At 39.6% G+C, this 27,995-nt stretch overlaps 1 protein-coding gene across 1 annotated transcript; it reads left to right on the plus strand.

The window, feature by feature from the left end:
- Positions 1–4,446: 4,446 nt before the first annotated feature.
- On the plus strand, positions 4,447–27,995 carry LOC100560092 (gap junction beta-5 protein). Its single transcript, XM_008121748.3, has 2 exons — positions 4,447–4,819; positions 24,846–27,995. Exon 2 carries the CDS (start codon positions 24,874–24,876, stop codon positions 25,723–25,725), a length of 852 nt encoding a protein of 283 aa, XP_008119955.1. The 5' UTR covers positions 4,447–4,819; positions 24,846–24,873; the 3' UTR covers positions 25,726–27,995.

Genomic DNA, 27,995 nt, shown 5'->3' on the forward strand with positions numbered 1-27,995 from the left:
TAGTAGACAATTTACAGTGCCAATTTTAGCTGCAAAGGTGAAGAAAGTTTTATTATGGAGTGCTGTCTCTAAACCTCTCATTGAAGTTTGATCAGTGATCTCTCCTCCAAACATTCATCACAAGATATTGCAGTCAACAAGTAAGGAAGATTCATAATTGAACTGATCTTCACATCGACGTATATGTAATTTGAATAGATTTTATTAAAGTTTTAGGTAAGGTATACAGTGATAGAGTGAGAACATATAATTTTGAATATCCGTGATGAGACCAAGGAACTGGTAGCTTTGAGGCCAAAGGAAACATGAATCTCTTTCAGACAAACTTTGTCGGAGCTGTCCAATGTGCTAAACATATCAATGAAATATTTTCAGAACCACAGACAGCTCCTTCCAGCGTCATGGAATTGCCAACCATCACCATTGCCATAATTAAACAATTGCTCATAATCTTCCTAAAATTGATATTTAGAGAAAGTTTTTGTGGAAAAGGGAAATCTCCTCTCTCCCATGCCCATGGAGTTAGGCCTCAAAGATCTTGAAATTATGGCTCCATAAAGTAAACAGATTGGCAAAGAAAGTTGCATCGAATGTGGCTTCTTTAGAAATTGAAACATTTAAACTGTTGGTTTTAATTGCATCGCGCTCAATTCCAGACATAATTCAGCCTTTGTGGCAACATTGTTTAATGGAACCGAAGCCAAGAGTTCTACATCTGTTAGGACACCGCTATGGTTATTGCGAATGATAAAATAATAGTCGCAAATGGCTTGAAAACAGATGGCATCTCTTCCCAGGCAACGCTATTTCGTCTTGAAAGTATTCAAGGGTGGAGGGAAGGTGGACTTTGCTAAATCATCCTGCTTCGGCACCGAAATCTCACAAGTGGGGATGGTGAGTCAAGCCCCCTGAATTATTTAGGGGTTCCTGTCCACTACCGGTGAGTCAAGAGCCGTCAATTATTTAAGACTTCTTTCTTGCTCACTTCCACTTGTAATTAATGTCCACCCAATTTTTCATCAGGGAGAGATTGCCTTTAATATTCTTTTTAGTTCACAGGGGTATTTTGCAAATGCTTTTAATGGCATGGAAAAAAATGATCTTGTATTCCAAGTGACTTTTGGCATTTTCCTTAAGTCAGAGAAACCGACTTTGAGGAAAGTGGGGTGCTTTGTCTGTGCCTTCAAGATGTTGTTGAACTGCAAATCACATCATCCTTCACCATTCACAACCATGGCTAAGACAGATGGGAGTTGAGATTGAAGGAAGAGGTGCTGACTGTGTGGACCACAAGCACAAACTATAATAATAATAATAATAATAATAATAATAATAATAATAATGATGATGATGATGATGATGATGATGATGATGATGATGATGATGATGATGTTGCCATCCCAGGTGACAGTCGCATTGACGAAAAACAACAGGAAAAACTCAGCCGCTATCAGGACCTCAAGATTGAACGTCAAAGACTCTGGCAGAAACCAGTGCAGGTGGTCCCGGTGGTGATGGGCACATTGGGTGCCGTGCCAAAAGATCTCAGCCGGCATTTGGAAACAATAGACATTGACAAAATTACGATCTGCCAACTGCAAAAGGCCACCCTGCTGGGATCTGCACTCATCATCCGAAAATACATCACACAGTCCTAGACACTTGGGAAGTGTTCGACTTGTGATTTTGTGATATGAAATCCAGCATATCTATCTTGTTTGCTGTGTCATACAATGTCGTTGTGTCAATAATAATAATAATAATAATAATAATAATAATAATAATTTTATTTTTATACCCCGCCACCATCTCCCCAGAGGGACTCAGGGTGGCTCACAGATATAAAACAAGCATACAGTGGTATCAAATACAAAAACACACATAAATAAAATTAAAAGGTATAAAATAAAATCACAGTCATTATAAAACACATGATAAAACACAGCAATAAAATCATACAATGGACTGGGCAAAGTGCACTGAGTGAAACTTGTAAACATGAAGGAAGTTAAGGTGCTATAAGATCATGGGGAGAACTATCTAATTGGGCTAGAGGCAAAACTCTTGGCCAAGAAGGCATTCAAACTCATCCCAGGGAAAAGTGCAGTTCTTATCATAAATTCCGTCCCTGAAATAGGCAAAAATCTTAAAACTGATCAGAAGTTATTTCCAGTCAAGCAAAACATCACTTCTAGATACATCTGGATTTGTCAATGAGGGCGCAGAGGAATCAAAAATGGAGCCCAAGTTATGATCAGGAAATACCACAAATTTCACAATTATTGTATCAATGTGCACAAAAAGGTGCATCAATTTATGGAAGAGGGCCTAGATAGCAGATGGGACACTGGGAGATGCTATTTCTACCATCATCTGACCAACCATCTAACTCCCAAGTGACCCTGTACAAGTCTCAAACTATAAAAAGATAAAGGTTTCCCCTGAAGTTAAGTCCAGTCGTGCCCAACTCTGGGGGTTGGTGCTCATTTCCATTTCTAAGCCGAAGAGCCGGCATTGTCCATAGACACCTCCAAGGTCATGTGGCTGGCATGACTGCATGGAGTGCTGTTACCTTCCCACCCAAAAAAAAAAAAAATTCGTGTCAGGAGCAACAGGAGTTGCTTCTGGAGTGAGAGAATTGGCCGTCTGCAAGGACGTTGCCCAGGGGACGCCTGGATGTTTTGATGTTTTTACCATCCTTGTGGGAGGCTTCTCTCATGTCCCCACATGGAGCTGGAGCTAATAGAGGGAGCTCATCCACACTCTCTCTGGGTGGGATTCGAACCTGGCAGTTTTCAGGTCAGCAACCCAACCTTCAAGTCACAGGCTTTTATCCCCTAGGCCTTCCCACCAGAGCAGTACCTATTGATCTACTCACATTTGCATGTTTTGGAACTGCTAGGTTGGCAGGAGCTGGGGCTAACAGCGGGAGCTCACTCCGCTCCCGGGATTTGAACCTGGGACCTTTTGGGCCACAAGTTCAGCAGCTCAGCGCTTTAACACACTGTGCCACTCAAACTATAAGACTCAGAAAATCCCATGATACGCCTTAGGATGATACATCAAAAATACCCTGAAGGCATATAGCAACAACCAAGCAACCACAGAGGTTGTGACAAGGAAATGTGACAAAGGTTCTGATTTTTGCAACTTTACTGGAAGCCAGGAGGAAATAGGAACATAATCTGCCCACCATTCCCTGATCACTAGGAGAAAAAGCTTCTTTGTCTCCACATGTCTGATTCCTTGTAAAGTAGATCAGGGAGGAAATTGTAGTTCATCTACATCCAGCAAGCACTGTGGACTCAAACTATGATGGATCTGGACCAAATTTGGCACTAATACTCAATATGCCTAAATATGAATACTGATGGAGTTTGGGGGAAATAGACCTTGACATGTGGGAGTTGTAGTTGCTGGGATTTATAGCTCACCTACAATCAAAGAGCCCCTTGAACCCCACCAACAATAAGGAAAAGGTAAAGGTTTCCCCTGATGTTAAGTCCAGTCGTGTCCGACTCTGGGGGTTGGTGTTCATCTCCATTTCTAAGCCGAAGAGCCGGCATTGTCCATAGACACCTCCAAGGTCATTTGGCCACTGGCATGACTGCATGGAGCGCCGTTACCTTCCCGCCAGAGCAGTACCTATTGATCTACACACATTGGCATGTTTTCGAACTGCTAGGATTGGCAGGAGCTGGGGCTAAAAGCGGATGCTCACTCCACTCCCGGGATTTGAACCTGGGACCTTTCGGTCCGCAAGTTCAGCAGCTCAGTGCTTTAACACACTGCGCCACCAGGGGCCCCAACAATAGAATTGAGCAAATTGGGATTTTGATAGAAGGATTCCTTCTCTTCCAAAAAGGAAGAGAAGCACAGGCAAAGAGATTTTCAGCCTTCTCTGTCAAAGGGTTTCCTAAAACCATCAGAAATATGTGTTTTCTGATGGTCTTTGGAGACCCTTCTGACACCCCCCCTCACGACCGTCCCAGGGGTCCCGACCTCCAGGTTGAGAAACATTGGTATAGTGTGAAAGAGACTTCTGGAGTTAGGCCAGAATAATACAGTAGCGTCTCACTTATCCAAGACTCGCTTATCCAAAGTTCTGGATTATCCAATGCATTTTTGTAGTCAATGTTTTCAATAAATCATGATATTTTGGTGCTAAATTTGTAAATACAGTAATTACGACATAACATTGCTGTGTATTGTACTACTTTTTCTGTCAAATTTGTTGTCTAACATGATGTTTTGGTGCTTAATTTGTAAAATCATAACCTAATTTGATGTTTAATAGGCTTTTTCTTAATGCCTCCTTATTATCCAAGATATTCGCTTATCCAAGGTTCTGCCGGCCCGTTTAGCTTGGATAAGTGAGACTCTACTGTAGTATAAAATTGATTTCAGACTTTGTTTCCAGACAAATCCATCTTTGCATTCAATCCTAGGCTATCCGAACCTACTCTAGAACTTCATTGCAAGTGTGCTGACGCTCTTCATTGAGAAGATTTGTTCCACTCTTGAAACACTCCCAACATTTGCTTCCAGCCTTCTGCCTCCTCCAGCCTTGGCAGCAAACAAGCAATGAAGGGTGTGCTAGGAAGTGACTTTTAAAAGCCAGCTCCACCCCTGGGATGCTCCCTTTGGATATTCCTCCTCCTCCACCACCTCCACCACCTCATCCTCCTCCTCATTCTGGAGTGCCGGGAGGAGCCCTAAAAAGCTTGATGGCTCCGAACTGAGAGGAGAGAGTGTCAATGCCGCACATGGAAGGAGCAGAGAGAGGAAGGGTCTGTAAGGAAGACAGGACTCCCACCAGGTAAGCATGGCAAGGAAGGGGAGCAATGCCTTTGAACTCTTCTGTTGAGGAAAAGGAGAGGAGAAATCCTTCCCTGTCTCAACTAAGCTTTGGAGATATTGTTGGGAGAAAGTGGGAGTAGGAAACAGGAGAGGGACAAGAGCCAAAACTCATCCAAAGCTGAGCTGTGGAGTCTTTTCTCAATGCCAGTGCTCAGTTTCACACTAAAAAAAAAAATCTGCTGTTGAGTCTTCCCTGGGAAGGTGGCTTATGCTGAATAAACAGATTTTACTACTTGTGGGGATGGGGACAAGGCTCTGCAGACTGAAAGAGGCAAGTTAAAGACATGCCGGAGCCCGACGGCAGCTGAAATCGAGCCAAATGTGTGAAAGTATCAATTTGCAAAAAAAAAAAAAAAAAAAGGGAAACACCTGGAATTTTGTAGGACCAAAAGCATGCAAAAATGAGAAGAGTTATTGTGGAGTCTGTAGAGTCTATATATGTATGAGAGAGATAAAGAGAGCAAGGAGAGAGGGAGAAAAGAGAATGAAAGAGAAAAAAGGAAGAGGGAAAGTATTTGGAAAAGATTGGTATATATCAGGGGTCCCCAAACTTTTTAAACAGGGGGCCAGTTCACGATCCTTTAGACCATTGGAGGGCTAAACTATAGTTGACCACCAAGCAGTAATAATAATAATAATAATAATAATAATAATAATAATAATAATAATAATAATAATACATCACACAGTCCTAGACACTTGGGAAGTGTTCGACTTGTGATTTTGTGATATGAAATCCAGCATATCTATCTTGTTTGCTGTGTAATAATAATAATAATAATAATAATAATAATAATAAGGGTTGGAAGACACCCTTTGGGCCATTGAGTCCAACCCCCTTCTGCCTTTTTGCACGAAAAGCACAAGCAAAGCACCCCTGACAGATGGCCTCCCCGCCTCAATGATAATAATAATAATAATAATAATAATAATAATAATAATAATAATAATAATACATCACACAGTCCTAGACACTTGGGAAGTGTTCGACTTGTAATTTTGTGATAGGAAATCCAGCATATCTATCTTGTTTGCTGTGTCATAATAATAATAATAATAATAATAATAATAATAATAATAATAATAATAAAGGTTGGAAGAGACCCTTTGGGCCATTGAGTCCAACCTCCTTCTGCCTTTTTGCACGAAAAGCACAAGCAAAGCACCCCTGACAGATGGCCTCTCCACCTCAATGTTAATAATAATAATAATAATAATAATAATAATAATAATAATAATAATAAAAGAGGAGAGGAGAACCCTTGGGTCATTTAGCCCAACTCCCTTCTGCCTTTGTGCTGTGTGGGCCGGATAAATGGCTTCAATGGGCCGCATGTGGCCCCCGGGCCTTAGTTTGGGGACCCCTGGTATATATTATATATTTATTTATTACAGTCGATGACCAGCAACATAAAATGTACATGCATCAGAATAGCATAGAAACATATGCAATTAGATATTAAGAAACACAGTGAAGAACAAGGTTAAAACACAGTATTGAATGTGGTAGTTAAAATGATATAAAACATTTATATGCTAAAATGGCAAAGGTAAATGCTGAAGTAAATATTAAAACCTACTAAAAGCTCGGCAACATTTTGCACCGACAAGCTATAGCTGCTGCACAAAAGCTAGCAACCTTGGCAGTAATTTTGGGGTCTTGGTCTGCCCAAAGATAATCAACATAAAACCTTACAGATCTCCCTGGTAAACTAAAATTGGATTTATAAAATGTTTACGAAGGTCTCGGTAAAAAGAGCAGTACAACAAGACATGCTCCACAGTTTCCACTGTTTTCTCATCCTCGATTAGAAACAATGTCATGACACAACAAGACACTCTAGTAGGGAAAACAGTCAAATTTTTCACTTGTATTTGAGCAAGATTAGAAGTTTTTTTCCTATTGTCAGCAGCAAAAGAAGGAAACACTCCCTTTTTGGCAAACATCAGCCTAAATTTTATTGTTAGTCCCAATTCCTATAGAACTATTGAATCAATTGCTTGGACCTGCTTGTTGGCTTTGCAATTGACTCTGTGGGTTTACTGTAAATTGGGATGAAATGGCAGGATGCTAACTGTAGATTTTTACATGTACAATCCTTGCATATAATAATAATAATAATAATAATAATAATAATAATAATAATAATAATAATAATAACAACAACTTTATTTTTATACCCCGCCCCATCTCCCCGAAGGGACTCGGGGCGGCTTACATGGGGCCTTGCCCGATACAACAACCAAATATCAATAACAAAGCAATAACACAATTATCCCAATAAAAACATCAACATCAGTAAAAAAACAATCATTAAAATCAACATGAAGCATACAATCTTAAAAACAGGAGACTAATTCATAGATCCCGGGCCAAGTGCAGAATGTGCCGAAATGGGGAAAGGTAATTTCACAGTTGAAATGGACAATAAAATGCAGTATAACAATGGCAACACATCAAGAATGGGGCTATTATAGAATGGGCAGATAGATCAATCCAACAACAATTAAACGTCAAAGGCCTTTTGGGGAAATTTTGGTTTTTTTTCTAGAAAATGTCGAATTTTCACGAAAAGCGTCTTGGATTGTGAAACCTGATTGGAAAATGGTCAGAAGCTCAATATTGGGGAGAACAAGTGTTGCTGATGTTGTTATTGTATACAAGAAATCAATAAGTAAAATTCACAATCTGGATTGACAGGCGGAGAGGAAAAGAGAACAAATTTGGGGCAAATGTTGGATATTCATTATACATTCAGATGAATCAGACCCTACAAAACTTTGTTTCCATATCTCTCTTTATTGTCACTCTGTAGCCAAGGTGAGAAAGGCTGGCAGTTCCAAGTGACACACCGTAGGCTTCATCAGCATAAGCAACAACAACAAAAATGGCCATATATCCTCTTCTCATTGGGTAGTAACTTGAAAGACTTATTTCCTATTTTATTTTATTTTTTAAAAAAATGCCACTCTGGAAACTATATCTGGCTAGTCAGCATATTTGCACACAAATCCCAGTAGATGACCATTAATATGTGCGTGAGTAACTCCCAAGATGAAATTTCATTTTTATTTATTTATTTATTGTGTATAATCAGCAATAGATTTTGGACAACAGTAGAAGGACTAGAAAATAGAGAGATACAAAGATGCACAGCCCCCCAACATGCCAAACATTGTTTTGTGTATGCACATCTAACAACCACTAATCCAATTTTTGACTTTTATTGCATTTTGGAGAGCATGGCTGAAGGATGGGAGATGCTGGCAGTTCATGTGAAGCTAATTTTCTCAGGTTTCTAGTGAAAAACTAATGGACGATTAGAGACTGGGTTGCTGTGAGTCTTTGGGGCTGTATGGCCATGTTCCATACAGCCCGAAAGACTCACAGCAACGCAGTGATCGCAGCATGAAAGCCTTTAACAATACGATGATTAGAGATGTTGCTAGAGAGTCTAAATCTGATGAAAGAATCATGATGTCCTCAAAGTGTGGTTGGACTGCACCTCTCTTCAATCCTAGCAGGATAAACCAATGGTGATGAATGCTGGGAGTTGCAATCCAACCATCTTTAGAGGGCCTCAAGACCCTTTTTCCTTGTTTATTCTTTTCAGGAGAAGCTATTAGATTGAATAAAGGCACACTTGCCATTTCAGTATGAGTGGACAGATGGGCTCATTCTTCTGGACATTTCTGCATTGGCAATTAGATTTAGTTGTTGAACATTATGTGGCATCCAAGAGCCAAAGTGTCATTGGGCAAACAAAAATGTCATTTGGCAAATGAGTTGGCAATTAAAATCCAGAAGCCTAAGCCATGCCTGCACCGTGTGAAGTCATTTAATAGAACTCCTCTTGAAATTTGGCTGGAATTTGGTAGTGCAATTATCTATTTCATAACCTAGTGTATGTATGACCTGTGTATTCATTAAGAGTTCATAGTCTTACGGTATATCTACATGAATGCCACCTCAGCCCACCTTAAGATATATCCACCTTAAGGATATCCATTTGGATTGCTGTGAGTTTTCCGGGCTGAATGGCTATGTTCCAGAAGCATTCTCTCCTGGTATTTCGCCCACATCTATGGCAGGCATCCTCAGAGGTTGTGAAGTAATCAAGGTAAAGATTAGAAATGCTAATCAAGGTGAGTAATTACAACATTCACACTTGCCTCCAACAGATAAGAGTTCTTTCTCCCACCCTGGACATTATTCCACAGATATATAAACTCCACTTGCCTGGTTTCCAACATAACTCACAACTTCTGAGGATGCCTGCCATAGATGTGGGTGAAACGTCAGGAGAGAATGCTTCTGGAACATGGCCATGAAAGCCTTCAACAAGACGATATCCATTTGGATATCGTGTTGTTGAAGGCTTTCATGGCCATGTTCCAGAAGTATTCTCTCCTGACTCACAACAACCCAGTGATTTTGGCCATGAAAGCCTTCAACAACATTATATCCATTTGGTTTCTAATAATAATAATAACAACAACAACAACAACAACAACAACTCAGCCTCTATCAGGACCTCAAGATTGAACTTCAAAGACTCTGGCAGAAACCAGTGCAGGTGGTCCCGGTGGTGATCGGCACATTGGGTGCTGTGCCAAAGGATCTCAGCCAGCATTTCAAAACAATAGACATTGACAAAATTATGATCTGCCAACTGCAAAAGGCCACCCTCCTGGGATCTGCGCACATCATCCGAAAATGCATCACACAGTCCTAGACACTTGGGAAGTGTTCGACTTGTGATTTTGTGATACGAAATCCAGCATATCTATCTTGTTTGCTGTGTCATAAAATAAAATAATATTAATAATAATAATAATAATAATAACCCTTTATTTATATACCGCTCCATCTCCTTAAGAGGACTCAGGGTGGTTTCCAAAATGTACAAAACAGTCAGTTGTCAAAACAACATACAACGGCATGAACAAACAAACATAATAAGGATGCAAGGAGGAAAACATTGTCACTCATGTCCAGCAGCAACCGAAGCTATATCAATCAGAAGCAGGATCTCTATAGTAAGTCCTTGTTATAGCCTTGGTTACTGGAGGAGAAGGTGAAGGGACTTACCCTACCCAATGACTAGTTCTTAAAGTGGGTTGAGGGGGCTCAGACAGGAGGCATTACAAAAATATATTGATGTAATTATGTAGTCAATCTACAATACTTCTGACTGCATCCCAAGATGATATAGCTGATTGGGATGGAGAGGATTTCAGCCCCACAATACCCAACGATCTATGTATCTCATCCTTATTCTAGGGCCTTACAGTAGTAGTTATGTTCGAAGTACTGTGCTGAAATTTTTAGTTACATCAGTGCTAGGAATGTGGAACTCAAGGAAAAGTTCATTTGCAGAGACCCACATTCTTATTTGGAGAGATTCTTATTTGGAGGGAGGACAGTGGCTTCATTTCCACCTCTCCTATAACTTCAACTCTGCAACTAGTATCCAAATCTAAGAATGATGTTTATAATCACCATGCCACGTCATTCCTTTCCTCTAGCATTTGAAATTGACCATCCTGCTAAAATTGGCTCAATCTACTGCCAACGTAGCTTCAAAAAACCGAACCACCCATGGTGGAAACTCTTGCTCTTGATTCAATTGCCTTCTGCCTGTATATTGGAAACAGAAAAATAACAGAAAGGAAATTGAGAAAGGGAAGGGAAGGCTTGCTAAAGCTAATCCCTAAATATTCTTGTAGCATTTTTGAGACTAAAGATAATCCTAGCATGTACTTTTGTGGCATCAGAAAAAGTAGAGTCCTTATGATAGAAATTTCTTTTTCTATTTTGTGTGCCTCTACACTGTTGAATTAATGTCGTTGATCTGCCATAGCTCAATGCTATGGAAACCTGGGAGTTGTAGTTTTATAAGGTCTTGGCTATCAAAATAGAAATTATAAGAAAATTGGAGGTAATAATAATAATAATAATAATAATAATAATAATAATAATAATAATAATAATATAAATAAGGGTGCCATGCCAAAGGATCTCAGCCGGCATTTGAAAACAATAGACACTGACAAAATTACGATCTGCCAACTGCAAAAGGCCACCCTGCTGGGATCTGTGTGCATCATCCGAAAATACATCACACAGTCCTAGACACTTGGGAAGTGTTCGACTTGTGATTTTGTGAAATGAAATCCAGCATATCTATCTTGTTTGCTGTGTCATAATAAAATAATAATAATAATAATAATAATAATAATAATAATAATATAAACATAATAAAATAAAAAATAAAAGGTTTAAAAGTTTAAAAGAAAATAAGAAAAGTCTAGGCTGGTGAAATCAAATATCTTTTTCGGGTACATTTTGGAATAAGCTTCCACCAAAACATTCAGGGAAAAAAATGTACAATAAGAGAAATTTGAGCATGGAATATATTGCCTGGTGACAAGGTTCTTTAATGGAGGTCTGCTTGGCATCTTTTGGGAGTGCTTTGGTTGGGTACTCCTACATGACATGGGGCTGGATTTGATGATCCCCATGGTCCCTTCCAGCTCTAATTCTATGATTCTATATTAATATTGCATATTGCAATATTGCATCAGTCGCCTTAACAGGGAGATCTAGCTTCTAGCTCATTCATTCTAAATCTGTCATAGCTATAAATTCAGATCTAACTCTTCACAAGAATTTCCACTTCCTAAATTTTCAAGGTTCCCTGGTTTCTTCCAGATTCCCTAGATTTGCTTTAGGATTCATACATGAATAATACAGGACCAGAAGTGCAATGGTTATATGTCATTCAGGAATTTCAACACTTTACAGAAGCACAACCTTCCAGTTAATCAGGTTTCGATACAGTTGTTCTTCCTTAATTCAGAAGAACCTGATACAGCAACACACAATAAAACCCCTGTATCCACAGGGAATATGTTCCTGGACTGTATGCGGATATGCAAAACTGTGGATAATAATGAACCTTGTTAAAAGAAAATACTTCAAGTTCATGAATACTATAGTGTCATGCTTTGAGGACCTAGAAAGGCCATACTTTGTCAGATATGGATGAATGAAACCATGGATAACAGTTCCGTGGACACAGGAGTCACACTGTTCATTCCATTGATTATGTGGACTTCTAAATTCAGGATTCACATTGACTTAGAAAACATGGTCTGGGCTCCAACTGGTGAGTCCACACTAGTGTAGATCCATTATAGATCAGCATCCAGTTTCATATCTACATCTCACATAATATGGCATTTCTAAGCATTTTTGAAGTCATCCAACATAACTCTATGATATTCTTGGACCAGAAACCCTTCTGTTTCGTGGGTGTCACTATTAACCACTGTGAAGTCCAGGGTGTTCTAACAATCTAAGTTGTGTTTGACAGCCACTTCTTTGTCATGTAGGGTTGCCAGATTAGATCTGGGTTGAAGCTCCTCAAATTCTCAAGCTCAGTAGACCTCCAAGGTGGAGAAGGTACTGTGAAGCTCCATCAAATGGGATGAAGGTATTCCAAACCATTAACTTTTGTCTACAGACATGTTCCTCCAACACTAGCTGAAGGTGGAAGGGCATTGCAGAGTTGGTACAAAAGAAAGAGCTGGATGTTCTTCTACACACCCTTTGTGGGGAAGCAATGGCCATGCTGAGAAGGGACAGCTGTGGCTGAAAGTTGGGTTTTGGTAAGGAAGTATAGGTCCCTCCACCCTCTTGATGGAGCTTTGTGGTCCCTCATCATGGCTGAGATCTGTTAAGGTTGACATTTTCAGGAAGCCCATCCCAAGTCCAGCCTAGTAACCCTATTAATTTCCTGCTTGTGGGATGCCAGAAGGTCTCCAGCTAATCCCAGTTGGGACATCATCCTGGGCCACACGGCCAAATCTAGTAATACTTCTTCTGAGAATTATTTGGTGCCCTAAACTGAACCACTAAGAACCTTAAAGTCATTTCATCATATTAAATAGGTCAAGATTACAGTATAGATTAATCTGTTGATAGAAGAACCAGAAATAACAAGCTGCTCAAGGAACTCAAGGCATCGTGACTTGGAGCTTTAAGGTAGACATAAGCTGGCACACCCCGCAAGGTGGGTGTTGTTGTCAAACATATCTGCTGTGGATGGTTGGTGTGGCGATCTGCCTAATTTAAATGTTTACAAGAAGAAGGTTCTTATATTCATTATATAAATAAGTAGAACATCTAGATCTAGGTGAGGATGGGCGTTGACTTCATGTCCAGTTTGAGGGTCTTCTGCTGGCCCTTGGAAATTAATTTTTATACAAGAACAAAAATTAGAGTGTGAAAACATCGTCCATTTCAATATCAGATCTCAGGATCCTTCAGCCAAATAGATAGGGCATTCTGGAAGTTGTAGTCCAAAAAAAGTACAGTAGAGTCTCACTTATCCAACATTCTGGATTATCCAACGCATTTTTGTAGTCAGTGTTTTCAATATATCATGATATTTTGGTGCTAAATTCGTAAATACAGTAATTACTACATAGCATTACTGTGTATTGAACTACTTTTTCTGTCAAATTTGTTGTATAACATGATGTTTGTAAAATCATGACCTAATTTAATGTTTAATAGGCTTTTCCTTAATCTCTCCTTATTATCCAACATATTCGCTTATCCAACATTCTGCTGGCCTGTTTATGTTGGATAAGTGAGACTCTACTGTAAGTAGAACATCTAGATCTAGGTGAGGATGGGTGTTGACTTCATGTCCAGTTTGAGGGTCTTCTGCTGGTCCTTGGAAATTAATTTTTGTACAAGAACAAAAATCAGAGTTTGAAAACATCGTCCATTTCAATATCAGATCTCAAAATCCTTCAGCCAAATAGACAGGGCATTCTGGAAGTTGTAGTCCAAAAAAAGTATACGGTCCATGCAATTCCATCTCATGAAGAAGCCTGTCCAATTAGAACCCGCAAAAAATGACCCCACTTTTGCACACTTCGGTGCTGTGCCGCTTTGTTATTTAATCGCCCCTTGTTTACACCTGTTGATCTGGGAGTGACTCCGGATTAAGCGGCCGCACCTTCCTCCTCTTCGCTTTTGAGCCAGGCAGCCTTTAATTGAATGTTGCTGCGAAATGTAGGAGCATCCAATTTGTTTGGAACACTGCGTCCAAGTCCTACAACATTCCATTGCCCCATGCCAGGATGTGACCTCAATGCTTATTTAATACCACATCCTTTGTGCTACCTTTCTTCAGCCACCTGGTTCGAACTCAGCTGCTCCTGTTCGGGGTTAATTGCATACTAGCTGTATTTTCTTCAATAGTAGGCTTTGTGAGAGATGTAAGTGGACATGTACTTACCTGGAAAATATTTGGATTTATTTTGATCGCCCTGCTGTGGGAATGCTAGACTGCCAACGGACTGTAGGAGGGTTACTGATACAGATGGTACTAACACAGAGAGTGATTCATCCTTCCCACCAACTTGTTTTATTCGCTGTTTGTGTAAGGCTATCCCTGGCAATTGCTCATTCTTGTGAAATGAACCTAATCGTAATGGAAGGAAACGCACGAAAACTGCAAAATGCATTGCCAGGCAACGCCAGAGCGTGGTCGAGATGTCAAAAATGATTAATGAAGAAGAACATGCAAGTTAAGAGAAGGTGCAGTAGTTTGATTTTGCCTGAGTCTACTGGGAAGGACAAGCTTTTGCCTCCTTCTTTAACTCTCGCTCCTGTTAACGGAGTACAAACTACTTTTGCATTTGAATTCACTTTCTGGTAACAGAAGTCAGTAGAAGGGAAAGAGAAAGTAGGAGGAGACAGTGGGAAAATAACCACCAATAAATCAAGCCCATTGGAGCATATTGGAAATATTATTTATTCGTTTGTTTGTTTATTCATTTATTTACCATATTTCTATTCCACCTTTCTCTATCCCTGGGAGGACTCAAGGTGGCTTACAAATGGCACTACATAGGGTCCAAAGCATAAAAACATATGATGATGATGATGATGATAATTTTTTAAAAATCAAAGAATCAGTACAAGAAAACCGCACTACAAACTAGAGCTGACAGCTGGCACAACAAAACATTGCATGGAAAGTTCCTTGACAAAATTGAAGGAAAAGCTGATAAGGAGAAGACCTGGCTCTGGCTCACGAATGGGACCCTGAAGAAGGAGACAGAAGGCCTGATCCTTGCAGCCCAGGAGCAAGACATCAGGACAAAGGCAATTCAGGCCAAGATCGAAAAATCAGCTGATGACCCAAAATGCAGACTGTGCAAGGAAGCTGACGAAACCATTGACCATATCCTCAGCTTCTGTAAGAAAATCGCATAGACAGACTACAAACAGAGGCACAACTATGTGGACCAAAGGATTCATTGGAACTTATGCCTCAAGTACCACCTCCCAGCAGTAAAGAACTGGTGGGATCACAAACCTGCAAAGGTATTGGAAAATAGAAAATAGACTCCGAGGTGGTTTGTAGGGGGAGATACGTTTGGACAGGTAGGCTGGGCCGGAAGTCTAAATATAAGTCTAAGATCCAGAGGCAAGTAAAATAGTAAAGAACTCAAGTCCTTTTGGAAGGTCTTTAAATCAAGGATGTGGGAACTGTGGTTCAGTCCAGATGCTTTGCCACCATTTTAGCAATGTTTGCACCAAAACCGCACAGAAAACCCTCAAATGCAGAAAAAACTCAATTTTCTTCTGCAATCTCTCTCCACATAGTGACAAAAAGAACATCAACATTACTTCCCATCATCATTTTGAGAGGGACTGTAGACAAAGCCAGATGTATTATATTATTGACCAGCTGTGCCCAGCCACACGTTGCTGTGGTGAAGTATGGTGGTATGGGAAATAAAGTATTGAGGAACTGGTGGTAGTTAAGGTAAAAGGTAAAGGTTTTCTCCTGGCATTAAGTCCATTATAAATGGGTTATATAGCTGTGTGGAAGGGTCTTGAGTCTACACTGCCATATAATCCAGTGCAAATTAGATAATCTGTGGAAGAGGCCTGTCCCCTGGGCTGAGTGGGTTGCTAGGAGACCAAGTGGGCAGAGATTAGTCCTCTAACTGGCAGCAATTGGATAAAAACAATTATTCCGTCCCCTCTAATTAGGACTTTACTTTTCTTTTGTTTTTGTTGTATCAACCTAGAGGCGTGGATGATGGGTTGTGTTGTCAAATTTTGAGGTTGGGGGGCCTGTAGTTTTGTTGTTTTGTCCGCTGCCCTGATGCCATCACTCTTTTATATATATAGATGTGTGGTCAAGTGGTCCATAGGAGAGAAAAATAGACTTCTGTCCCTCACTCCTACTTCCGGGAAGGACACTCTCTCCTTCTTGGAGGGGTTGAAAAGAAGGGCAAAAGAACAGCAAAATACCTGGAAGGCTCAGAGAGGGACGAGGAATGATCAATCATGTGAAGAAGAGGCAATCAAGTGCCATAAGCATCGGGAAGTACAGCATGCCGTAAATTAGAGAAGATAAAAAGGTTGGCGCTTGGCAACGTGAAAGTGCTTTCCCAAAACAGAGAAGAGTGGAGCCCTGTCAGGGACTAATGACTGAAATATGAGGAGAGGAAATAATGGAAGTGCCTGGGAAATAAATGAATACATTTAAATGCATAAATAAGTGTCAGGGCTTTATACGAGTTAAATAATGGTGATGAGCCAGGTGATTGTAGATCAAGGGCCAGCGGGAATTCTTGACAATAGAGCAGCGTAATTTCCCCCTTATTGTCCTCTCCACCAGAATCCTCCTGGCTCTTTCTTTGGTTCCACCATGTCGCTTCTGTCTCGTTTTGATGATTTAACAGATCTCTCTGCCCTGGGTTATTCATAGGTTGGCAAATACTACGAGTAGGGAAGCTGCCTCATCCTGAGTCAGATCATGGTTACCTTTTGCTAGGTCTGGCAAAGTTGCTCTCTGCCACTCCCAAAATCCCCAAACTTGTATAGCTATTAGGCATGTGCAAATATCTCGGAATCCTCGTAAATCAGAATATATTCGGATCTATTCCCACTTGCGAACGTGGTTCTGACGCGGGTTATCATGTCGGATCTAACTCGCAATTTCGAAGCGTTATAGCCAATTTTTGTAATGGCTTCGCAATTGGATAGGAAAAAAAGCCAAGTTTTTTACAAACAAAGCTTGGGCTTGCCTCCCTGACCAATTGTAGTGCACGTTCGTGAAAGGGGAGGGGTTTGTACGTCCTTCCATACATCCCTCCATACGTCCCTCCATACGTTCCTTCTTGAAAATGAGGGCGGGAGAGTCCTGTAAACTCTCCCCAGTGCTGCTTTTCGCCATTGTGCATGCGCATCCGCCATTAACGATTTAATTACGAATATTCCAAATTTTTGTAAAGTTTTGAATTTTTTTGTTCAAAAATCAGAAATGACTTTAGAAACAAAGCACCAGCACCCCTACTTTAGAAGCGAGTATTGAATCATTTTTTTTCATGGATTGCACATGCCTAATGAGTACTAAGGGATCCTGTGAGTTAGATTTCCCCAAATTCACTCTTCTCGATTCCAGATTTAGATGAGTGCTATCTACGTCAAGGTTGGGCAATTAATTGTCCTCTAGATGTTGTTGGACTACAGTTCCCATCAGCCCTAGCCAGCATCGCTGGTGGTAAAGCATGGGAATTGTGGTCTACATCTGGAAGGCCGCAAATGACTCATTTCAATATAAAAATTTTAGAGAGAAGTTTTCTCCAGCTGCGTCTGGAGATGATGAGGACTGAACCGGGGACAATTTATTTATTTACTTACTTACTTACTTACTTACATTTACAGTAGAGTCTCACTTATGCAACACTCGCTTATCCAACGTTCTGGATTATCCAACGCATTTTTGTAGTCAATGTTTTCAATATATCATGATATTTTGGTGCTAAATTCATAAATACAGTAATTACTACATAGCATTACTGCGTATTGAACTACTTTTCCTGCCAAATTTATTGTCTAACATGATGCTTTGGTACTTCATTTGTAAAATCATAACCTAATTTGATATTTAATAGGCTTTTCCTTAATGCCTCCTTATTATCCAACATATTCACTTATCCAACATTCTGCCGGCCCGTTTATGTTGGATAAGTGAGACTCTACTGTATTTACTACATATATATCCCGCCATTCTCACCCCAAAAGGGACTCAGAGTAGCTTACAAATTATATGTACATACAATATATTATATTATTAGCATAGCACAATATTAGCATTATATATTGCTATAATGAACTATATATTATTAATAATATTACATGCAATATATAACATATTATTAATGCTATTATATTATTAGTATTATATTGTATTACATTATAATGTTATTATCAATATTATATGTATATACAATATATTATTATACATTATTGTATATTATATTGTATATTGGCCCCAGAGCATCAGCTGGTGATGGGGAGGGGCTTCCAACTGATGGCATATGCATTCAAAATATGGCCTAATTCCTATTGTTCTTGAATTAATTGAATTTTCCTATGTTAAGGATGCGATTTCCACTAAACATCTTCTCAAAAGGTGCAACAGGTAATTTTCACCGTTTTCTCCTTGCTGCGGGAAAGTTTTCAAAATCTGCAGAATATTCACAATTCAGGACCTATTTTGTGCAAAACTCACATGTAGTTATTTTGCACAATAAACAGTATTTCTATGCTGTTTCCTCCACACAAATTGTTATTTTCTATACAGATCACCAAAGTGCAAATTCCATGGTAAATAAGTCCACGTGGGCCGCATTTTCTGCACAGAAAACAACATTTTCTAGGGATGAAACCGATTTTTCTGCTATTTCCAGCACAAATAATATTGGGTTGTTGTGCATTTTCAGGGCTGTATGGCCAAGTTCTAGAAATACCGTATATACTCGAGTATAAGCCGATCCGAATATAAGCCGAGGCATCTAATTTTACCACAAATAAACGGGGAAATCATTGACTCAAGTATAAGCCGAGGGTGGGAAATTTCAGAAATAAAAATAATACATGTAATAATAAATAGAGTAGAATAATAAATGTAATAATAATAATAATAAATAGAGTAAAATCAATGTAATAGTAGCAACAATAATAGAGTACAATAATAAATGTAATAATAATCGAGTAAAATAATAAATGTACCATATATTCTCGAGTATAAGCTGATCCAAATATAAGCCAACAAGGATCGTCACCCGAGTATAAGCCGAGGGGGACTTTTTTAGTCCTTAAAAACGGGCTGAAAAACTAGGCTTATACTCGAGTATACACAGTATATTTTTTCTGCACAAGACAACAACATTTTGGTGAGAAAAGGTCCTGAACTGCAAGGATCCTTCCCAGTACAGAATTATTGACAATGTTTCTACACACTTTTTGAATAATTTCGAATATTCTTTCCAACCCTAATGTTGACTCACCGTTCAACCATGGATCCAATGGGTCTACTGTAGTTTGGACCAGTCAAGAAGATGCTAAATATTGGATTTTACTGCACAACAAAGGGATAAAAGAAGCTGCTTCATACCAAGTAACAGAACTGGTTCATCTCGGTTAGCATTTTCTTTCCCCACTGACAGTAGCTCAAAGGGCTTCAGATACGATCTTCCCCAGTCCGAGCTGGAGCCTTTACTTATTAAATATGTGCAAATATTTATGGTTCCAAACATCTCCAAGTAGTACACATGTATAAAACATAAAATACCTATAATGTACAAATACATCGTGCCCAAATTGACGCAAATAATTTATGGAGTGCGGGAAATAGATGTCAAATTGAATGGAATAGGAAACAAGCTTGCTTGAATCAAGGGGGTTTTTTTTAACATACAGATAAGTCTGAGCATAGTTGGAGACTGGACAAGTTCTAATGGAAGACCATTGCATGGTTAGGAAAATGCCTAGCTGGGGATTTTTTGAAAGCAAACCATGGGCCCCACCCTTTGGCTGATGGTGCAGATGGATAATTTTATGCTCTGTACTTAATCTTCTTAAGGGCGGATATTCCCTTACATAGTCTTGCATGTTCTTTTATATGGTTCAGAATGGAATAAGCTGACCCTGCTGGGTTGTGGGCTCTTCTGCTGCTGCTGCTGCTAATAATAATAATAATAATAATAATAATAATAATAATAATAATAATAATAATAATAATAACCCAAAATGCAGACTGTGCAAGGAAACCGACAAAACTATTGATCATCACCTCAGCTGCTGTAAGAAAATTGCACAAACAGACTACAAACAGAGGCACAACTATGTGGCCCAAATGATTCATTGGAACTTATGCCTCAAGTACCACCTTCCAGCAGCAAAGAACTGGTGGGATCACAAACCTGCAAAAGTCTTGAAAAATGAACATGCAAAGATACTGTGGGACTTCCGAATCCAGACTGACAAAGTTCTGGAACACAACACACCAGACATCACAGTTGTGGAAAAGAAAAAGGTTTGGATCATTGATGTTGCCATCCCAGGTGACAGTCGCATTGACGAAAAACAACAGGAAAAACTCAGCCGCTATCAGGACCTCAAGACTGAACTTCAAAGACTCTGGCAGAAACCAGTGCAGGTGGTCCCGGTGGTGATGGGCACATTGGGTGCCGTGCCAAAAGATCTCAGCCGGCATTTGGAAACAATAGACATTGACAAAATCACGATCTGCCAACTGCAAAAGGCCACCCGACTAGGATCTGCACGCATCATCCGAAAATACATCACACAGTCCTAGACACTTGGGAAGTATTCGACTTGTGATTTTGTGATATGAAATCCAGCATATCTGTCTTGTTTGCTGTGTCATAATAAAATAATAATAATAAAGTAATAATAATAATAATAATTTTATTTTTATATCCCGCCCCATCTCCCAGAGGGGACTGGGGGCAGTTATATGGGGCCAAGCCCAGGCAACAGACAATATCAAAAACACAACAATAAAACAAGACAATCAGCAATAAAACAAGTCATAAAACAAATGAGATCACATACAATAAATGTACTATGAATGTATAAATGTACTCCTAAGTAGAGTCCAGGGCATTTATCTGGAAACCGTGCTCTGTTGGCGTCTTCCTACTGTGGTGGCGCAATGGGTTAAACCCTTGTGCCAGCTGGACTGCTGACCTGAAGGTTGCTGGTTCGAATCCCCCAGATGGGGTGAGCTCCCATCTGTCAGCTCTAGCTTGCGGGGACATGAAAGAAGCCTCGCAGCAGGATGGAAACATTATTATTATTACATGTATTATTTTACTCTGTTATTATTAAAAGGATACATAAGCACATTTATGTTGAAGACGATGAGAATAATGATTTCATCAGAGTTGGACAGTCTTATCTTAAATTACGGTTTTATGTACATATTCAAAAACCTTTAACCTACTGATGCCTCAATGAATGTAATTTTATTGGTATCTCGGCTTATACTGGAGTCAATGTTTTCCCAGTTTTTTGTGGTAAAATTAGGTGCCTCGGCTTATATTCGGGTCGGCTTATACTCAAGTATATACGGTAATTTGTTTTGTTTATTTAATATATTATTCATATCCTGCTTTTCTCCTGTACGGAACCCTTGGCTTATACTCGAGTATATACAATAATTATTGCGTTTGCCAATACAGTCGAGTTTCATTTATCCAACATAAACGGGCCGGCAGAACGTTGGATAAGCGAATATGTTGGATAACAAGGAGAGATTAAAGAGAAGCCTATTAAATGCCATATTAAGTTATGATTTTACAAATTAAGCACCGAAACATCATGTTATACAACAAATTTGACAGAAAAAGTACGGTAGAGTCTCACTTATCCAACACTTGCTTATCCACTTGCTTTTGTAGTCAATGTTTTCAATACATCGTGATATTTTGGTGCTAAATTCGTAAATACAGTAATTACTACATAGCATTACTGCGTATTGAACTACTTTTTCTGTCAAATTTGTTGTATAACATGATGTTTTGATGCTTAATTTGTAAAATCATAACCTAATTTGATGTTGAATAGGCTTTTCCTTAATCCCTCCTTATTATCCAACATATTCGCTTATCCAATGTTCTGCTGGCCCGTTTATGTTGGATAAGTGAGACTCTACTGTAGTTCAATACGCAGTAATGTTATGTTGTAATTACTATATTTATGAGTTTAGCACCAAAATATTACAATATATTGAAAACATTGACTACAAAAATGGCTTGGATTATCCAGAACCTTGGATAAGCGAGTCTTGGATAAGTGAGACTCTACTGTACCTCCTCTTGTACAGAATTACAAGAAAGCTTCTTGCAAAATTCAAACATAAAAAAATAACCCTGTTAGTCACAAAGAGATGTTTTTAAAGTTCTTTCATCTACTGCAGGAAAGAAGGGAGGGTTTACATTCTCGCTTCCCAAGCGTTGGCTGTAACTGGAACCAAAATTTGGGATTAGACAAATATTCCATCGGAAGCCGCATGGAAATTCTGATGTTGTGTTCCTCCCGAGTGCCTGGTCTGTGATGAATTAGTAAACCCTGGCTGGTTAGAAGGATTAAAGATGAATCACCTTTGCGTCCCTCGCTCTTCCTCGAGCCTTTGAGTGTTTTCACCGACTTGGTTTTTGTTCGAGTTTCTTAGTCTCGTTGGCTTTTGAAGAGGGAGCATCAGAAAGCTCTGTAATGTTACATTTCCTACCCTCCTCTTGTCCCCATTTTTCCGTTGCACGTTTCAAAGACTCCTGCCTTTCTTCTATTGAATCCCATTACTCTTCCGTTCTTAGAGATGTATTACTTTCTTCTGTACTTCCGACAGTATTTTAGTTCACTTACCAGCAGGAAAGTTCAAAGATCAGCTGCAAAAAATGCTTCCTCAGAATGCAACAGAGAACTGCCTTCTCTCCAGAAATGCAACACTCTACATAGGTTGCTGTTGTTGTTGTTGTTATTTTATTGTATGACACAGCAAACAAGATAGATTTCGTTTCACAAAATCACAAGTCGAACACTTCCCAAGTGTCTAGGACTGTGTGATGTATTTTTGGATGATGTGCGCAGATCCCAGTCGGGTGGCCTTTTGCAGTTGGCAGATCGTAATTTTGTCAATGTCTATTGTTTCCAAATGCCGGCTGAGATCTTTTGGCACAGCACCCAATGTGCCGATCACCACCAGGACCAACTGCACTGGTTGAGAAGTGTTCAACTTGTGATTTTGTGATACGAAATCCAGCATATCTATCTTGTATCAAATAATAATAATAATAATAATAATAATAATAATAATAATAATAATAATAATAATAATAATAATAATAATATTGGGGGATGTGTGTTTTCCATGCTATATGGCCATTCCCCAAAATCATTCTCTCTTGACATTTCGCCCACATCTATGGCAGGCATCCTCAGAGGTTGTGAGGTATATACATGTGGGTGAAACGTCAGGAGAGAATGCCATACAGCCCAGAAAACACACAACAACCCTGTGGTTCCGGCCATGAAAGCCTTCGGCAACACATCATCATCATCATCATCATCATCATCATCATCGACACAAAGACATAGTATGACACAGCAACAAGATCTATATGCTGGATTTTGTATCACAAAATTGAAAGTCGACCACTTCCCAAGCGTTTAGGACTGTGTGATGTATTTTCGGATGATGCTCACAGATCCCAGTAGGGTGGCCTTTTCCAACAGAGTTGCAAGCATAAGACATGTACGGAGAACGTTCTGGCAAGAGTGTATAAAATTGCTATAACTCTGTAATGCAAATATAGTAGAGTTTCACTTATCCAACATAAACGGGCCGGCAGAATGTTGGATAAGCGAATATGTTGGATAATAAGGAGGCATTAAGGAAAAGCCTATTAAACATCAAATTTGGTTATGATTTTACAAATTAAGCACCAAAACATCATGTTAGACAACAAATTTGACAGAAAAGGTAGTTCAATACACAGTAATGCTATGTAGTAATTGCTGTACGAATTTAGCGCCAAAATATCATGATGTATTGAAAACATTGACTACAAAAATGGCTTGGATAATCCAGAAACTTGGATAAGCGAGGCTTGGATAAGTGCGACTCTACTGTACCAATAAAATTACATTAAATGAGGCATCAGTAGGTTAAATGTTTTTGAATATTTACATAAAGCTCAAATTTAAGATAAGACTGTCCGACTCTGATCCAATCATTATTCTCCTCTTCTTCAATGTAAATGTGCTTATGTATCCTTTTAATAATAATAAAATAATACATGTAATAATAATAATAATAATAATAATAATAATAATAATAATAAATATAGGAAAATAATACATGTAGTAATAAATAGAGTAAAATAATAAAGATAATAATAATAAAAATAAGATCAGAGTTAAATAATAAATGTATTAATAATAATAAAAATAGAGTAAAATAAATGCAATAGCAGCAACAATAATAGAGAAAAATAATAAATGTAATAATACCAATAATAATAGAAAAAAAATAAATGTACCATATATTCTCGAATATAAGCTGACCCAAACATAAGCCAACCAGGACCCTCACCCGAGTATAAGCCAAGGGGGGCTTTTTCAGACTTAAAAAAAGGGCTGAAAAACTAGGCTTATACTCGAGTATATACAATAATAGTAGCAACAATAATAGAGAAAAATAATAAATGTAATAATACCAATAATAATAGAGAAAAATAATAAATGTACCATATATTCTCGAGTATAAGCTGACCCAAATATAAGCCAACCAGTACCTTCACCCGAGTATAAGCCGAGGGGGGCTTTTTCAGACTTAAAAAAAGGGCTGAAAAACTAGGCTTATACTTGAGTATATACAGTAATAGTAGCAAAAAAAATAAATGTAATAATACCAATATTAATAGAGAAAAATAATAAATCTACCATATATTCTCGAGTATAAGATGACCCAAATATAAGCCAACCAGGACTCTCACCCAAGTATAAGCTCCTTAGATATTAAGTGGTGACTCTTGCAACATTTCTAACTTCGTGGTCTGTCTCTTTTCAGGCATTTTTAATAGAAGAAACCAGAAACCATGAACTGGTCAGGCTTTGAAGATCTCCTTGGCGGGGTGAACAAATACTCTACCGCCTTTGGGCGCATCTGGCTCTCGGTGGTCTTCATCTTCCGCCTCCTTGTCTACTTAGTGGCGGCGGAGAAGGTTTGGGGAGATGACTCCAAGGACTTTGACTGCAACACGGAGCAGCCAGGCTGCCCCAACGTCTGCTACGACTTCTACTTCCCCATCTCCCACATCCGCCTTTGGGCCCTGCAGCTCATCCTGGTCACGTGTCCGTCATTGCTGGTGGTCATGCACGTGGCCTATCGGGAGGCCAAACTGAAGAAATATTTGGAGAAAGAGGGACGGGACTCTCGGCCCCGCTACCCGCCGGGCAAGAAGCGTGGGGGCCTGTGGTGGACCTATTTGTTCAGTCTCCTCTTCAAAGCTTTTGTGGACATCATCTTCCTCTTTATCTTCTACCGAGTGTACCCGAGCTACAAACTTCCCCCCTTGGTGAAATGTTCCCTTCCACCTTGTCCCAACGTGGTAGACTGCTACATCGCTAGGCCGACCGAGAAGAACATGTTCACCTTGTTCATGATCGTCACGGCCTGCATTTGCATCCTCCTCAGCCTCGTCGAAGCCTTTTATCTGGTTGGGAAGAGGTGCAAGGAGAGCATGGTGGCCCCACGAGAGAGCCACGAGGGTCCCAACGGGAATGCGCTTATTCTCAAAAGGGACCCCGGTTGCCTTTCCCCTAGTAAGCAAAATGAAGTGAGCCCACAGGTTTTCCAGGGGACAAATTACAAACCTTTCACAACACCCCTCTTAAATATGTCACAGCATGGGGAGATAGAGCCCTCAAAACATGAAAAACTAGGGTAATCAAGGGGGAGATGAAGACCTCGGGATGGGATCAAAATAGGCTCAGTCCTACATCTTCTACTAGAAAGATACAAATGCGTTGAAGTGTGAGATGGGAGATTAACGGGAGAAGAGTGTGAGCCTCCTGTCTAGTCCAAATCATGTTGATAAATGTCAGGTTGTTCTACTGCCTAATGACTATGTTTTCCTTAAGAATACTTGAAGTCAACCCAGCAATGGAAGGATCAAGCAAGACTGTGCCTTCTTCTAGTATACGCCATTCCATGTCACCTGTCACCCTACCCTCCAAACTAACCTTATGACTATATTCTATGACTAAAAGTCACAATCCTGTCCAAATCTTACCATTAGTCCCAATGAAAGCATTGACTCCATTCCCATTCAGTGGGCCTACTCTAGTTCTAACTCTAGTTAGAACCAAGTCAAGGAAGGTAGCCTTCCAGATGTACTTGAACTACGGCTCCCATTTATGAGGGTTTATCTATGTGTTGAATTCCCATTGAGTGGACCTACTCTAGATAGAACCAAGTCAAGCAAGGTGGCCTTCCAGATGTGCTTGAACTACAGCTCCCATTCATGAGGGTTTATCTATGTATTGAATTCCCATTGAGTGGGCTTACTCTAGTTAGAACCAAGTCAAGCAAGGGTGGGAATAAGGTGGCCCTCCAGATGTGCTTGAACTACAGCTCCCATTCATCTATGTGTTGAATTCCCATTGAGTAGCCTACTCTAGTTAGAACCAAGTCAAGCAAGGTGATCTTCCAGATGTGCTTGAACTACGGCTCCCATTCATGAGGGTTTATCTGTGTGTTGAACTCCCATTGAGTGGGCCTACTCTAGTTAGAACCAAGTCAAGGAAGGTGGCCTTCCAGATATGCTTGAACTACGGCTCCCATTCATGAGGGTTTATCTATGTGTTGAATTCCCATTGAGTGGGCCTACTCTAGTTAGAAGCAAGTCAAGGAAGGTGGCTTTCCAGATGTGCTTGAACTATGGCTCCCATTCATGAGGGTTTATCTACGTGTTGAATTCCCATTGAGTGGGCCTACTCTAGTTAGAACCAAGTCAAGCAAGGTGGCCCTCCAGATATGCTTGAACTACAGCTCCCATTCATCTATGTGTTGAATTCCCATTGAGTAGCCTACTCTAGTTAGAACCAAGTCAAGCAAGGTGGCCTTCCAGATGTGCTTGAACTACGGCTCCCATTCATGAGGGTTTATCTACGTGTTGAATTCCCATTGAGTGGGCCTACTCTAGTTAGAACCAAGTCAAGGAAGGTGGCCTTCCAGATGTGCTTGAACTACGGCTCCCATTCATGAGGGTTTATCTACGTGTTGAATTCCCATTGAGTGGGCCTACTCTAGTTAGAACCAAGTCAAGCAAGGGTTGGAATAAGGTGGCCCTCCAGATGTGCTTGAACTACAGCTCCCATTAATGATGGTTCAGGCTGCTGGAAGTGGTAGTTCAGCTAACTCTAGGGGCCTCATGGTTCCCACCCCATTTTTCTTTGGAGAGTATCTTCTTCCTACCACCAGCAACATTACTATTTTCATAGATCATTTGTACTTCTGTAAATCATGGTGCTATCTTGATCCTGGGGGGTACAGTTGGAAGCCAACTGTACTGTTTTGGCTACACAATATGCATAGGCACTTATGCCTGAACAAAAGAGACAATCATATTGACTGTCTAGAGATTCTGCAGCACTTTCGGCAACCATCTATGGCAATTGCCTACTAGGAATAAATTACACATTACCAAAGAAAGAAGGAACGATCCAGTTTAGTTTCCAGGAGAGCACATTTTCTTATACAGGTCAAATATCCCTTTATCCAAAATGCTTGGGACCAGAAATGTTTTGGATCTTGCAATGCCTCTACTTGCATATGTGCACGTACTGAGATTTCTTGGAGATGGGACTCAAGTCTAAACACTGACGTTTCATGCCCATCTTATACATATACATTAATAATTTTGTGCATGGAACAAAGCTTGTGGACACTGAACCACCAGAAAGCAACGCTGTCACTATATCCACAACCCATGCAGAGAATTTGGGAGAGATTTTGAATAATGGACACTTAACCTGTATTGCAAAAAAAAAAAAAAATGGTTTGATACTATTTTATATACCTCTACATGCTTATGAAAAATTCCATTTAATATATACATTAATGTAGATTCCTCTGGTTTTTGCTTCAAAGGGCACAGAGAAAGCGATGTTAGTTGCAAAATGCATTTGATGTAATAAAATATCTCAGGTACTATGA

This window comes from Anolis carolinensis, unplaced genomic scaffold (genome assembly GCF_035594765.1).
Source record: "Anolis carolinensis isolate JA03-04 unplaced genomic scaffold, rAnoCar3.1.pri scaffold_10, whole genome shotgun sequence".
NCBI classification, from domain to species: domain Eukaryota; kingdom Metazoa; phylum Chordata; class Lepidosauria; order Squamata; family Dactyloidae; genus Anolis; species Anolis carolinensis.